At 59.7% G+C, this 15,111-nt stretch overlaps 3 protein-coding genes across 3 annotated transcripts in view; all 3 read left to right on the forward strand.

The window, feature by feature from the left end:
* LOC309633799 (NUT family member 2F-like) overlaps positions 1–15,111 on the forward strand; it is a gene marked incomplete at both ends in the record, with an annotated part of 44,539 nt that overhangs the window by 28,367 nt on the left and 1,061 nt on the right. The window lies entirely within an intron of this gene.
* Positions 54–9,187, forward strand: LOC309633768 (NUT family member 2B-like; the record flags this gene model as incomplete). Its single annotated transcript, XM_082403027.1, has 12 exons — positions 54–491; positions 885–1,001; positions 1,523–1,703; positions 1,866–2,061; positions 3,016–3,144; positions 4,192–4,248; positions 4,846–5,113; positions 5,507–5,623; positions 6,145–6,683; positions 7,638–7,766; positions 8,814–8,870; positions 9,175–9,187. The coding sequence occupies exons 1-12, from the start codon at positions 210–212 to the stop codon at positions 9,185–9,187; spliced, it is 2,085 nt and encodes a 694-aa protein (XP_082259153.1). The 5' UTR covers positions 54–209.
* Positions 9,298–11,309, forward strand: LOC309633769 (NUT family member 2F-like; the record flags this gene model as incomplete). Its single annotated transcript, XM_082403028.1, has 3 exons — positions 9,298–9,735; positions 10,129–10,245; positions 10,767–11,309. Exons 1-3 carry the CDS (start codon positions 9,454–9,456, stop codon positions 11,307–11,309), a joined length of 942 nt encoding a protein of 313 aa, XP_082259154.1. The 5' UTR covers positions 9,298–9,453.

Below are 15,111 nucleotides of genomic sequence, written 5' to 3' on the forward strand. Positions count from 1 at the left end.
TTCCTTACTTGTGACTCTCTTAGATGACCCCCTAACCTCCCCTCTCCAACTGTGCATGAGGCTTCAGATGGTCCTGACCCCTCCCACACCCACATCAACGCCCCCCAAACAATGCCCTCACCAACGTGCGCTCGGTGGTCAGGAGGTGGACCGGGAGTCCCTCACCTTCCTTCCCTTCCTCCTGCTCTGCCTCAGCCTGTGCTCCCAGGATGTCCGGCCCCAGGGCCCAGCCCTCGCACCCGAAGCCACACAGATCCCAGCGGACCCCGGAGCCCAAGGCGCCCAAGGAGATTCCCCCTGAGACTGTGAGGGAGTATGTGGACAGGATGGAGGCGCTGGTGGGGCCCGTCCACTCAGCCAGAGGCAAGTCACATGCAGAATGTGGAAAGGACGGAAATGAGCTGAAGCAGGAAGAGGACGACACCTGCTTGGACCCGTGTCTCTTGAGCTACACTGACGAGCTGCGTTCCCGGGAAGACTCTGTCACCAAGGTAGGCTGGGCCTGGAGCCTGGGGTCTACAAGATGCCAGGGCATGGAACTCTCAGCACCCAAGATCTGGGTTCTGCTCAGGCCGATGGGACTTAAGCTCAGCTCCTTGTTCCTGAGCCCGGTGTTAGGGGAGGTTGACGCAGATGTATGCGTGTATATGTTTGTGTCTGTGTGTATGCCTTTGTGTGTCTGTGTATGTGCATCTGTATATGTGCTCTTTTGTGTGTGACTGTGTATGTGCATGTGTGTGTGTGTGTGTGTGTGTGTGCTGACCATCCCCGCCTTGTGGAGGAGAGTGGGGGTGGGTCTCTGCTTTTCACTTTCCCTCCTGGTCTTCTTGTGTCACAGGCCACTCCTGGCCAAGGATGCTCACAGCCTCTTCTTTCTGTCCCAGGTGGAGGCAGTCATTCACCCTCGCTTCCTGGCAGAATTGTTTTCCCCAGACCCACAGCTGGATCTCTTGGCCCTTGCTGAGGAGCTGAAGCAGGAGGAAGGACTCACCCCTGAAGAAGTGAGCCAGGGGAGGGAGAGGGACACTTAGGGAGCCAGGGGACTCCAGGGGAGGGGGGACCCCAGGTGATCCAGGGGACAGGGGAAACCAGGTGGCCCAGGGGAGCCAGAGGAGGGAGGGATCGCAGGTAGAACAGGGGAGACAAGGGACACCCAGGAAGACCAGGGCACGGAGGGACCCCAGCGAGCAGGGGAGAGGTAGGGCCCCAGAACAGGAGGCCCACATGGCTCTGTCCGTCCCTTCCGTGCCTCGGAGGCCTGGCATGGGGAAGGGCCCTCTCTGGGGTGGGTGCAGCGCAGGGTGATAGGAAGGAGAGGATGGGGAGCCGGGAGCGGAGGGAAGGACACACAGCTGGGAATAAGGTGCAGGAGGATGGCAGGAATGCCACCGTGTCTGTATTTGGAGTCTAGTCCTGGGGTCACCCGTCCCCTCCTCCCCCCCAGGGCCATTGTCCCACTGCCCAGTGCTCCTCCTCTCACACGTGCGAGTGGAGCTGTCACTGTCCTCCTCCCTCCTACCAGCTGGTGCAGAAACAACTCCTGGACTTGAAAGAGGACGAAGGTGGGCCGGCAGCCCCGAGCCACAGTGCACCCGGAATGGGCTCAAGTCCATCTGAGTCCCACGCCGGCCAAGATGCCCAGAGGCACGACCAAGACCGCCATCGAGGGGTCAGTGATGAAGCCTGCCCACAAGAGACTGATTGTGAGGCTCTTCATAGGCCCATCCGAACAGACACTGGCCCGTTCATGCTCAGAGTCTTTGTTCCCTCTCGAGGACGTCAGGCTGGCAAGGGAGGCTGGACCCCAGGCTTTCCTCCTCAAGCTCCACCACCAGCTGCCCAGCTGACCCCTATCATTCGCCCAGTGAGCTCTGGGCCATGGCCACATGGCACTTCCAGGGAGGGCCGCCTGGCCACCAACCAGTCCAACGCCTCGCAGGATGGCTCCTCTAACACCCAGAGAGAGTACAGTAACTTCCGACGTTGGCAGCGCTTCAAGCCCCTGGCCCGGAGACACTTTCCCCTGAGTCCTGATGCAGAAGCTTTCTCCTGCTTTCTCATGTGAGTGAACGCTCAGGGGGTCCTGAGCTTATGGGAGCTTTTAGATAAAGAGGAACTGGGGATGGACTCGCACGTTAGGTTTCTAGGGATACTGGAAGGAAGGTGTGAGGGCGATGTCCATGCTATGAGAGGGCACATTGTCGGTCACATGGGTGGGCCTGCCAGTCCGTGACATCAGGACTGAAATGTGCCCTATCTCAACGGGCCCCACCACCCTGTGAGTCTGGCCAGCTTGCTCTTCCATGATTCTCATGGTAATACGGACTGAAGACTTGCAGTCAGAGAGGGTCGTGGTGTAAGGTGAGGAGCCCAGGAGTGGATGCCGCACTCTCCTGTGGTGCCGTGTCCTTTCATACAGGACTTGAGCGTACATGACCAGGGGAGGTCACTTCAGAGGAGGGGGAGGAGCGCGGGGCCCAGGAGAGCGCTTTATGCATGCCTCCACTTCGTTGTGGAGAATTCCACTAGGAACAGGGTGATGGTAGAGCTCTCCCAAGGGCGTGGGCTCTCTCCCACTAGAGTTGTGAGCCTGGCAAGCATTTCCATCCTAAACCTCCGGTCCCTGGTAAAAAGGGGACAATTACACTTCACTCAGAGGACTGTGCCGAAGACTCCTTGGGCTAATCTATGAAGTGTTAGCAGATGGCTTGGCACATGCCATGCCTCATTGATGATGGTGATTTTTCTTATGAAAATGCAGCCTTGAGGAGGAAAAGAGCTCCCCAAGGCACAATGTCCCAGCTCTAGCCTGGGAGTGGATGGTCATCCTTGAGTGAGTGTGAGGCGGTGACAGCAGTGGCCGGGAAGGCTTGTCTTTGCCCTCCCAGACGCCCGCCTCTCACCCTCCTGTTGCTCAGTCATTCTGGGTTGAGTGATGTGTGGTCCACATGGGCGGGTGGGGTCAGGCAGGTGGGGGCTGGGCTGGGCCCGGAGACTGACCCCGAGGGCTTACAGCCCAGTGCTTCGATCCGTGGCCCGCCTGAATCCCACCATGCCGCTGGAGGAGGGACTGCGGAGGGCCGTGCAGGAATGGCGGCGCTTGAGCAACCTTGACCGGATGATCTACTACGAGAGGGCGGAAAAGTGAGTCAGCGTCCTGGGCCCAGGGGCTGCGTGGAGGGTGAGGCGAGTGGGTGAGGGCAGGGTCTGGCCGTGGGGGTGCTCATCAGAGAGGACAGAGGAGAAGGGCTGTCACCCAGCACAGGGGCCCCGCAGCCCAGGGGCCCTACTGTCCTCCAGAAACGCCTGCCTCACCTTGAGAGTTTGAGACTTCTGTCCTTCCTCCACCAGGAGCTCTGCCTTCCCCTGATTTTGACCTACCCTGGCCTTGACATGAAGGTCTCAGGACGGGGCAGGGTGAAGCTGTGAGTCCAGTAGGGGTCCAACTCCGGCCATACGGGCTGGGCCGGGGAAAGAGCTCCACCCGCCAGCCTGCTGCTTCCTTAGTGGTGGGTGGCTGGCGGCCACTTCACATAGATTTGGGACCACCTCTCCTCATGAAAAGTGCCCTGAGTGGGTACCCTGGCATCCCTGAAGAGGCTGGGGAAGCCAGCTGTCGTCGGCCCAAGGGTCTCCGGCCCTTCCAGTGTTTGCTCCATGGTAATCCCCTTGGTGTAAGAAACAAAAGCAAACAAACGAGCGCCTCTCAGAGGAAGGGAAGGCCTCTCCTCTAAGCTCAGCATCCACATCGTCCAGCCTCTCCTGGGCCCTGTCTCCAGGTCTATGTTCCAGGACTCTCAGTCCTAGCCCAGTGTCCTGGATTCGGGCAAGGACCCCTGTGGGGAACACATGCCTGTGCCAGCCTCTGGCTGTCAGCCCTTCATGTGGTTCTGGATGGGGACGGGGGCATGAGGAGGGTGCCCCCTGGGTCAGCCATGTGTCCCGTTGACCTGGTTCAATTCAGCGACCTGGGTCTATGCTGTTGCATGCCCTCCGGTGCTGGTGAGGCAGGAAGGGTCCCAGATCTTGTTATCACTTCCAGGAGCAGCTCTCTGCTGTGGACAGCACCTCACAGGGCCTTGACGGCCCCAAGGCACATCCTCTCCCAGTGCCTCATTCTTGGCTGCCTCTGTTGGGCTCCAGAACCCAGGCCTTTTTCTCAGGGTGGCCTGTGCCTCCGTCACCCCCCAGGTTCATGGAATTTGCGGCCGAGGAGGAGACGCACATTCAGCATTTGCAGTGGAGGCAGTGCGCGCAGGACCTGCCTCCTCCAGCCCCACCGAAGCTGGATCCTCGGGGGCCCCCAGCTCCGAAAGTGCGCCTTCAGCCAGGCACCCAGCTTCCCACTGGAGCTGAAGGCACAGGTAACAGGGGCCGAGGCTTGGCCACCGTCCCCATGTGGATCCTTTTCTTTCAAGACAGGGGCATTGGTCTTTCAACCAAAACAGCCACCGAGGCGGGGTGTGGGGGGGTGGGGTCTCAGCTGCCCCTTGTCACTACGGGGTATTGACTTGGTCAGTTTTGTAACTCCTCTCACACCTCCCTGTCAAAGGACCCCACACTAAGGCTGCCTAAGAAGTGGGCTTGATGGGGAGGCCCCTAGAAAATTGGAGGTTCCCCACTTCCTTACTTGTGACTCTCTTAGATGACCCCCTAACCTCCCCTCTCCAACTGTGCATGAGGCTTCAGATGGTCCTGACCCCTCCCACACCCACATCAACGCCCCCCAAACAATGCCCTCACCAACGTGCGCTCGGTGATCAGGAGGTGGACCGGGAGTCCCTCACCTTCCTTCCCTTCCTCCTGCTCTGCCTCAGCCTGTGCTCCCAGGATGTCCGGCCCCAGGGCCCAGCCCTCGCACCCGAAGCCACACAGATCCCAGCGGACCCCGGAGCCCAAGGCGCCCAAGGAGATTCCCCCTGAGACTGTGAGGGAGTATGTGGACAGGATGGAGGCGCTGGTGGGGCCCGTCCACTCAGCCAGAGGCAAGTCACATGCAGAATGTGGAAAGGACGGAAATGAGCTGAAGCAGGAAGAGGACGACACCTGCTTGGACCCGTGTCTCTTGAGCTACACTGACGAGCTGCGTTCCCGGGAAGACTCTGTCACCAAGGTAGGCTGGGCCTGGAGCCTGGGGTCTACAAGATGCCAGGGCATGGAACTCTCAGCACCCAAGATCTGGGTTCTGCTCAGGCCGATGGGACTTAAGCTCAGCTCCTTGTTCCTGAGCCCGGTGTTAGGGGAGGTTGACGCAGATGTATGCGTGTATATGTTTGTGTCTGTGTGTATGCCTTTGTGTGTCTGTGTATGTGCATCTGTATATGTGCTCTTTTGTGTGTGACTGTGTATGTGCATGTGTGTGTGTGTGTGTGTGTGTGTGCTGACCATCCCCGCCTTGTGGAGGAGAGTGGGGGTGGGTCTCTGCTTTTCACTTTCCCTCCTGGTCTTCTTGTGTCACAGGCCACTCCTGGCCAAGGATGCTCACAGCCTCTTCTTTCTGTCCCAGGTGGAGGCAGTCATTCACCCTCGCTTCCTGGCAGAATTGTTTTCCCCAGACCCACAGCTGGATCTCTTGGCCCTTGCTGAGGAGCTGAAGCAGGAGGAAGGACTCACCCCTGAAGAAGTGAGCCAGGGGAGGGAGAGGGACACTTAGGGAGCCAGGGGACTCCAGGGGAGGGGGGACCCCAGGTGATCCAGGGGACAGGGGAAACCAGGTGGCCCAGGGGAGCCAGAGGAGGGAGGGATCGCAGGTAGAACAGGGGAGACAAGGGACACCCAGGAAGACCAGGGCACGGAGGGACCCCAGCGAGCAGGGGAGAGGTAGGGCCCCAGAACAGGAGGCCCACATGGCTCTGTCCGTCCCTTCCGTGCCTCGGAGGCCTGGCATGGGGAAGGGCCCTCTCTGGGGTGGGTGCAGCGCAGGGTGATAGGAAGGAGAGGATGGGGAGCCGGGAGCGGAGGGAAGGACACACAGCTGGGAATAAGGTGCAGGAGGATGGCAGGAGTGCCACCGTGTCTGTATTTGGAGTCTAGTCCTGGGGTCACCCGTCCCCTCCTCCTCCCCAGGGCCATTGTCCCACTGCCCAGTGCTCCTCCTCTCACACGTGCGAGTGGAGCTGTCACTGTCCTCCTCCCTCCTACCAGCTGGTGCAGAAACAACTCCTGGACTTGAAAGAGGACGAAGGTGGGCCGGCAGCCCCGAGCCACAGTGCACCCGGAATGGGCTCAAGTCCATCTGAGTCCCACGCCGGCCAAGATGCCCAGAGGCACGACCAAGACCGCCATCGAGGGGTCAGTGATGAAGCCTGCCCACAAGAGACTGATTGTGAGGCTCTTCATAGGCCCATCCGAACAGACACTGGCCCGTTCGTGCTCAGAGACTTTGTTCCCCCTCGAGGACGTCAGGCTGGCAAGGGAGGCTGGACCCCAGGCTTTCCTCCTCAAGCTCCACCACCAGCTGCCCAGCTGACCCCTATCATTCGCCCAGTGAGCTCTGGGCCATGGCCACATGGCACTTCCAGGGAGGGCCGCCTGGCCACCAACCAGTCCAACGCCTCGCAGGATGGCTCCTCTAACACCCAGAGAGAGTACAGTAACTTCCGACGTTGGCAGCGCTTCAAGCCCCTGGCCCGGAGACACTTTCCCCTGAGTCCTGATGCAGAAGCTTTCTCCTGCTTTCTCATGTGAGTGAACGCTCAGGGGGTCCTGAGCTTATGGGAGCTTTTAGATAAAGAGGAACTGGGGATGGACTCGCACGTTAGGTTTCTAGGGATACTGGAAGGAAGGTGTGAGGGCGATGTCCATGCTATGAGAGGGCACATTGTCGGTCACATGGGTGGGCCTGCCAGTCCGTGACATCAGGACTGAAATGTGCCCTTTCTCAACTGGCCCCACCACCCTGTGAGTCTGGCCAGCTTGCTCTTCCATGATTCTCATGGTAATACGGACTGAAGACTTGCAGTCAGAGAGGGTCGTGGTGTAAGGTGAGGAGCCCAGGAGTGGATGCCGCACTCTCCTGTGGTGCCGTGTCCTTTCATACAGGACTTGAGCATACATGACCAGGGGAGGTCACTTCAGAGGAGGGGGAGGAGCGCGGGGCCCAGGAGAGCGCTTTATGCATGCCTCCACTTCGTTGTGGAGAATTCCACTAGGAACAGGGTGATGGTAGAGCTCTCCCAAGGGCGTGGGCTCTCTCCCACTAGAGTTGTGAGCCTGGCAAGCATTTCCATCCTAAACCTCCGGTCCCTGGTAAAAAGGGGACAATTACACTTCACTCAGAGGACTGTGCCGAAGACTCCTTGGGCTAATCTATGAAGTGTTAGCAGATGGCTTGGCACATGCCATGCCTCATTGATGATGGTGATTTTTCTTATGAAAATGCAGCCTTGAGGAGGAAAAGAGCTCCCCAAGGCACAATGTCCCAGCTCTAGCCTGGGAGTGGATGGTCATCCTTGAGTGAGTGTGAGGCGGTGACAGCAGTGGCCGGGAAGGCTTGTCTTTGCCCTCCCAGACGCCCGCCTCTCACCCTCCTGTTGCTCAGTCATTCTGGGTTGAGTGATGTGTGGTCCACATGGGCGGGTGGGGTCAGGCAGGTGGGGGCTGGGCTGGGCCCGGAGACTGACCCCGAGGGCTTACAGCCCAGTGCTTCGATCCGTGGCCCGCCTGAATCCCACCATGCCGCTGGAGGAGGGACTGCGGAGGGCCGTGCAGGAATGGCGGCGCTTGAGCAACCTTGACCGGATGATCTACTACGAGAGGGCGGAAAAGTGAGTCAGCGTCCTGGGCCCAGGGGCTGCGTGGAGGGTGAGGCGAGTGGGTGAGGGCAGGGTCTGGCCGTGGGGGTGCTCATCAGAGAGGACAGAGGAGAAGGGCTGTCACCCAGCACAGGGGCCCCGCAGCCCAGGGGCCCTACTGTCCTCCAGAAACCCCTGCCTCACCTTGAGAGTTTGAGACTTCTGTCCTTCCTCCACCAGGAGCTCTGCCTTCCCCTGATTTTGACCTACCCTGGCCTTGACATGAAGGTCTCAGGACGGGGCAGGGTGAAGCTGTGAGTCCAGTAGGGGTCCAACTCCGGCCATACGGGCTGGGCCGGGGAAAGAGCTCCACCCGCCAGCCTGCTGCTTCCTTAGTGGTGGGTGGCTGGCGGCCACTTCACATAGATTTGGGACCACCTCTCCTCATGAAAAGTGCCCTGAGTGGGTACCCTGGCATCCCTGAAGAGGCTGGGGAAGCCAGCTGTCGTCGGCCCAAGGGTCTCCGGCCCTTCCAGTGTTTGCTCCATGGTAATCCCCTTGGTGTAAGAAACAAAAGCAAACAAACGAGCGCCTCTCAGAGGAAGGGAAGGCCTCTCCTCTAAGCTCAGCATCCACATCGTCCAGCCTCTCCTGGGCCCTGTCTCCAGGTCTATGTTCCAGGACTCTCAGTCCTAGCCCAGTGTCCTGGATTCGGGCAAGGACCCCTGTGGGGAACACATGCCTGTGCCAGCCTCTGGCTGTCAGCCCTTCATGTGGTTCTGGATGGGGACGGGGGCATGAGGAGGGTGCCCCCTGGGTCAGCCATGTGTCCCGTTGACCTGGTTCAATTCAGCGACCTGGGTCTATGCTGTTGCATGCCCTCCGGTGCTGGTGAGGCAGGAAGGGTCCCAGATCTTGTTATCACTTCCAGGAGCAGCTCTCTGCTGTGGACAGCACCTCACAGGGCCTTGACGGCCCCAAGGCACATCCTCTCCCAGTGCCTCATTCTTGGCTGCCTCTGTTGGGCTCCAGAACCCAGGCCTTTTTCTCAGGGTGGCCTGTGCCTCCGTCACCCCCCAGGTTCATGGAATTTGCGGCCGAGGAGGAGACGCACATTCAGCATTTGCAGTGGAGGCAGTGCGCGCAGGACCTGCCTCCTCCAGCCCCACCGAAGCTGGATCCTCGGGGGCCCCCAGCCCCGAAAGTGCGCCTTCAGCCAGGCACCCAGCTTCCCACTGGAGCTGAAGGCACAGGTAACAGGGGCCGAGGCTTGGCCACCGTCCCCATGTGGATCCTTTTCTTTCAAGACAGGGGCATTGGTCTTTCAACCAAAACAGCCACCGAGGCGGGGTGTGGGGGGGTGGGGTCTCAGCTGCCCCTTGTCACTACGGGGTATTGACTTGGTCAGTTTTGTAACTCCTCTCACACCTCCCTGTCAAAGGACCCCACACTAAGGCTGCCTAAGAAGTGGGCTTGATGGGGAGGCCCCTAGAAAATTGGAGGTTCCCCACTTCCTTACTTGTGACTCTCTTAGATGACCCCCTAACCTCCCCTCTCCAACTGTGCATGAGGCTTCAGATGGTCCTGACCCCTCCCACACCCACATCAACGCCCCCCAAACAATGCCCTCACCAACGTGCGCTCGGTGGTCAGGAGGTGGACCGGGAGTCCCTCACCTTCCTTCCCTTCCTCCTGCTCTGCCTCAGCCTGTGCTCCCAGGATGTCCGGCCCCAGGGCCCAGCCCTCGCACCCGAAGCCACACAGATCCCAGCGGACCCCGGAGCCCAAGGCGCCCAAGGAGATTCCCCCTGAGACTGTGAGGGAGTATGTGGACAGGATGGAGGCGCTGGTGGGGCCCGTCCACTCAGCCAGAGGCAAGTCACATGCAGAATGTGGAAAGGACGGAAATGAGCTGAAGCAGGAAGAGGACGACACCTGCTTGGACCCGTGTCTCTTGAGCTACACTGACGAGCTGCGTTCCCGGGAAGACTCTGTCACCAAGGTAGGCTGGGCCTGGAGCCTGGGGTCTACAAGATGCCAGGGCATGGAACTCTCAGCACCCAAGATCTGGGTTCTGCTCAGGCCGATGGGACTTAAGCTCAGCTCCTTGTTCCTGAGCCCGGTGTTAGGGGAGGTTGACGCAGATGTATGCGTGTATATGTTTGTGTCTGTGTGTATGCCTTTGTGTGTCTGTGTATGTGCATCTGTATATGTGCTCTTTTGTGTGTGACTGTGTATGTGCATGTGTGTGTGTGTGTGTGTGTGTGTGCTGACCATCCCCGCCTTGTGGAGGAGAGTGGGGGTGGGTCTCTGCTTTTCACTTTCCCTCCTGGTCTTCTTGTGTCACAGGCCACTCCTGGCCAAGGATGCTCACAGCCTCTTCTTTCTGTCCCAGGTGGAGGCAGTCATTCACCCTCGCTTCCTGGCAGAATTGTTTTCCCCAGACCCACAGCTGGATCTCTTGGCCCTTGCTGAGGAGCTGAAGCAGGAGGAAGGACTCACCCCTGAAGAAGTGAGCCAGGGGAGGGAGAGGGACACTTAGGGAGCCAGGGGACTCCAGGGGAGGGGGGACCCCAGGTGATCCAGGGGACAGGGGAAACCAGGTGGCCCAGGGGAGCCAGAGGAGGGAGGGATCGCAGGTAGAACAGGGGAGACAAGGGACACCCAGGAAGACCAGGGCACGGAGGGACCCCAGCGAGCAGGGGAGAGGTAGGGCCCCAGAACAGGAGGCCCACATGGCTCTGTCCGTCCCTTCCGTGCCTCGGAGGCCTGGCATGGGGAAGGGCCCTCTCTGGGGTGGGTGCAGCGCAGGGTGATAGGAAGGAGAGGATGGGGAGCCGGGAGCGGAGGGAAGGACACACAGCTGGGAATAAGGTGCAGGAGGATGGCAGGAATGCCACCGTGTCTGTATTTGGAGTCTAGTCCTGGGGTCACCCGTCCCCTCCTCCCCCCCAGGGCCATTGTCCCACTGCCCAGTGCTCCTCCTCTCACACGTGCGAGTGGAGCTGTCACTGTCCTCCTCCCTCCTACCAGCTGGTGCAGAAACAACTCCTGGACTTGAAAGAGGACGAAGGTGGGCCGGCAGCCCCGAGCCACAGTGCACCCGGAATGGGCTCAAGTCCATCTGAGTCCCACGCCGGCCAAGATGCCCAGAGGCACGACCAAGACCGCCATCGAGGGGTCAGTGATGAAGCCTGCCCACAAGAGACTGATTGTGAGGCTCTTCATAGGCCCATCCGAACAGACACTGGCCCGTTCGTGCTCAGAGTCTTTGTTCCCTCTCGAGGACGTCAGGCTGGCAAGGGAGGCTGGACCCCAGGCTTTCCTCCTCAAGCTCCACCACCAGCTGCCCAGCTGACCCCTATCATTCGCCCAGTGAGCTCTGGGCCATGGCCACATGGCACTTCCAGGGAGGGCCGCCTGGCCACCAACCAGTCCAACGCCTCGCAGGATGGCTCCTCTAACACCCAGAGAGAGTACAGTAACTTCCGACGTTGGCAGCACATCAAGCCCCTGGCCCTGAGACACTTTCCCCTGAGTCCTGATGCAGAAGCTTTCTCCTGCTTTCTCATGTGAGTGAACGCTCAGGGGGTCCTGAGCTTATGGGAGCTTTTAGATAAAGAGGAACTGGGGATGGACTCGCACGTTAGGTTTCTAGGGATACTGGAAGGAAGGTGTGAGGGCGATGTCCATGCTATGAGAGGGCACATTGTCGGTCACATGGGTGGGCCTGCCAGTCCGTGACATCAGGACTGAAATGTGCCCTATCTCAACGGGCCCCACCACCCTGTGAGTCTGGCCAGCTTGCTCTTCCATGATTCTCATGGTAATACGGACTGAAGACTTGCAGTCAGAGAGGGTCGTGGTGTAAGGTGAGGAGCCCAGGAGTGGATGCCGCACTCTCCTGTGGTGCCGTGTCCTTTCATACAGGACTTGAGCGTACATGACCAGGGGAGGTCACTTCAGAGGAGGGGGAGGAGCGCGGGGCCCAGGAGAGCGCTTTATGCATGCCTCCACTTCGTTGTGGAGAATTCCACTAGGAACAGGGTGATGGTAGAGCTCTCCCAAGGGCGTGGGCTCTCTCCCACTAGAGTTGTGAGCCTGGCAAGCATTTCCATCCTAAACCTCCGGTCCCTGGTAAAAAGGGGACAATTACACTTCACTCAGAGGACTGTGCCGAAGACTCCTTGGGCTAATCTATGAAGTGTTAGCAGATGGCTTGGCACATGCCATGCCTCATTGATGATGGTGATTTTTCTTATGAAAATGCAGCCTTGAGGAGGAAAAGAGCTCCCCAAGGCACAATGTCCCAGCTCTAGCCTGGGAGTGGATGGTCATCCTTGAGTGAGTGTGAGGCGGTGACAGCAGTGGCCGGGAAGGCTTGTCTTTGCCCTCCCAGACGCCCGCCTCTCACCCTCCTGTTGCTCAGTCATTCTGGGTTGAGTGATGTGTGGTCCACATGGGCGGGTGGGGTCAGGCAGGTGGGGGCTGGGCTGGGCCCGGAGACTGACCCCGAGGGCTTACAGCCCAGTGCTTCGATCCGTGGCCCGCCTGAATCCCACCATGCCACTGGAGGAGGGACTGCGGAGGGCCGTGCAGGAATGGCGGCGCTTGAGCAACCTTGACCGGATGATCTACTACGAGAGGGCGGAAAAGTGAGTCAGCGTCCTGGGCCCAGGGGCTGCGTGGAGGGTGAGGCGAGTGGGTGAGGGCAGGGTCTGGCCGTGGGGGTGCTCATCAGAGAGGACAGAGGAGAAGGGCTGTCACCCAGCACAGGGGCCCCGCAGCCCAGGGGCCCTACTGTCCTCCAGAAACCCCTGCCTCACCTTGAGAGTTTGAGACTTCTGTCCTTCCTCCACCAGGAGCTCTGCCTTCCCCTGATTTTGACCTACCCTGGCCTTGACATGAAGGTCTCAGGACGGGGCAGGGTGAAGCTGTGAGTCCAGTAGGGGTCCAACTCCGGCCATACGGGCTGGGCCGGGGAAAGAGCTCCACCCGCCAGCCTGCTGCTTCCTTAGTGGTGGGTGGCTGGCGGCCACTTCACATAGATTTGGGACCACCTCTCCTCATGAAAAGTGCCCTGAGTGGGTACCCTGGCATCCCTGAAGAGGCTGGGGAAGCCAGCTGTCGTCGGCCCAAGGGTCTCCGGCCCTTCCAGTGTTTGCTCCATGGTAATCCCCTTGGTGTAAGAAACAAAAGCAAACAAACGAGCGCCTCTCAGAGGAAGGGAAGGCCTCTCCTCTAAGCTCAGCATCCACATCGTCCAGCCTCTCCTGGGCCCTGTCTCCAGGTCTATGTTCCAGGACTCTCAGTCCTAGCCCAGTGTCCTGGATTCGGGCAAGGACCCCTGTGGGGAACACATGCCTGTGCCAGCCTCTGGCTGTCAGCCCTTCATGTGGTTCTGGATGGGGACGGGGGCATGAGGAGGGTGCCCCCTGGGTCAGCCATGTGTCCCGTTGACCTGGTTCAATTCAGCGACCTGGGTCTATGCTGTTGCATGCCCTCCGGTGCTGGTGAGGCAGGAAGGGTCCCAGATCTTGTTATCACTTCCAGGAGCAGCTCTCTGCTGTGGACAGCACCTCACAGGGCCTTGACGGCCCCAAGGCACATCCTCTCCCAGTGCCTCATTCTTGGCTGCCTCTGTTGGGCTCCAGAACCCAGGCCTTTTTCTCAGGGTGGCCTGTGCCTCCGTCACCCCCCAGGTTCATGGAATTTGCGGCCGAGGAGGAGACGCACATTCAGCATTTGCAGTGGAGGCAGTGCGCGCAGGACCTGCCTCCTCCAGCCCCACCGAAGCTGGATCCTCGGGGGCCCCCAGCCCCGAAAGTGCGCCTTCAGCCAGGCACCCAGCTTCCCACTGGAGCTGAAGGCACAGGTAACAGGGGCCGAGGCTTGGCCACCGTCCCCATGTGGATCCTTTTCTTTCAAGACAGGGGCATTGGTCTTTCAACCAAAACAGCCACCGAGGCGGGGTGTGGGGGGGTGGGGTCTCAGCTGCCCCTTGTCACTACGGGGTATTGACTTGGTCAGTTTTGTAACTCCTCTCACACCTCCCTGTCAAAGGACCCCACACTAAGGCTGCCTAAGAAGTGGGCTTGATGGGGAGGCCCCTAGAAAATTGGAGGTTCCCCACTTCCTTACTTGTGACTCTCTTAGATGACCCCCTAACCTCCCCTCTCCAACTGTGCATGAGGCTTCAGATGGTCCTGACCCCTCCCACACCCACATCAACGCCCCCCAAACAATGCCCTCACCAACGTGCGCTCGGTGGTCAGGAGGTGGACCGGGAGTCCCTCACCTTCCTTCCCTTCCTCCTGCTCTGCCTCAGCCTGTGCTCCCAGGATGTCCGGCCCCAGGGCCCAGCCCTCGCACCCGAAGCCACACAGATCCCAGCGGACCCCGGAGCCCAAGGCGCCCAAGGAGATTCCCCCTGAGACTGTGAGGGAGTATGTGGACAGGATGGAGGCGCTGGTGGGGCCCGTCCACTCAGCCAGAGGCAAGTCACATGCAGAATGTGGAAAGGACGGAAATGAGCTGAAGCAGGAAGAGGACGACACCTGCTTGGACCCGTGTCTCTTGAGCTACACTGACGAGCTGCGTTCCCGGGAAGACTCTGTCACCAAGGTAGGCTGGGCCTGGAGCCTGGGGTCTACAAGATGCCAGGGCATGGAACTCTCAGCACCCAAGATCTGGGTTCTGCTCAGGCCGATGGGACTTAAGCTCAGCTCCTTGTTCCTGAGCCCGGTGTTAGGGGAGGTTGACGCAGATGTATGTGTGTATATGTTTGTATCTGTGTGTATGCCTTTGTGTGTCTGTGTATGTGCATCTGTATATGTGCTCTTTTGTGTGTGACTGTGTATGTGCATGTGTGTGTGTGTGTGTGTGTGTGCTGACCATCCCCGCCTTGTGGAGGAGAGTGGGGCTGGGTCTCTGCTTTTCACTTTCCCTCCTGGTCTTCTTGTGTCACAGGCCACTCCTGGCCAAGGATGCTCACAGCCTCTTCTTTCTGTCCCAGGTGGAGGCAGTCATTCACCCTCGATCCCTGGCAGAATTGTTTTCCCCAGACCCACAGCTGGATCTCTTGGCCCTTGCTAAGGAGCTGAAGCAGGAGGAAGGACTCACCCCTGAAGAAGTGAGCCAGGGGAGGGAGAGGGACACTTAGGGAGCCAGGGGACTCCAGGGGAGGGGGGACCCCAGGTGATCCAGGGGACAGGGGAAACCAGGTGGCCCAGGGGAGCCAGAGGAGGGAGGGATCGCAGGTAGAACAGGGGAGACAAGGGACACCCAGGAAGACCAGGGCACGGAGGGACCCCAGCGAGTAGGGGAGAGGTAGGGCCCCAGAACAGGAGGCCCACATGGCTCTGTCCGTCCCTTCCGT

Source organism: Balaenoptera borealis (assembly GCF_965194805.1).
Source record: "Balaenoptera borealis genome assembly, chromosome: 8".
Lineage (NCBI taxonomy): Eukaryota > Metazoa > Chordata > Mammalia > Artiodactyla > Balaenopteridae > Balaenoptera > Balaenoptera borealis.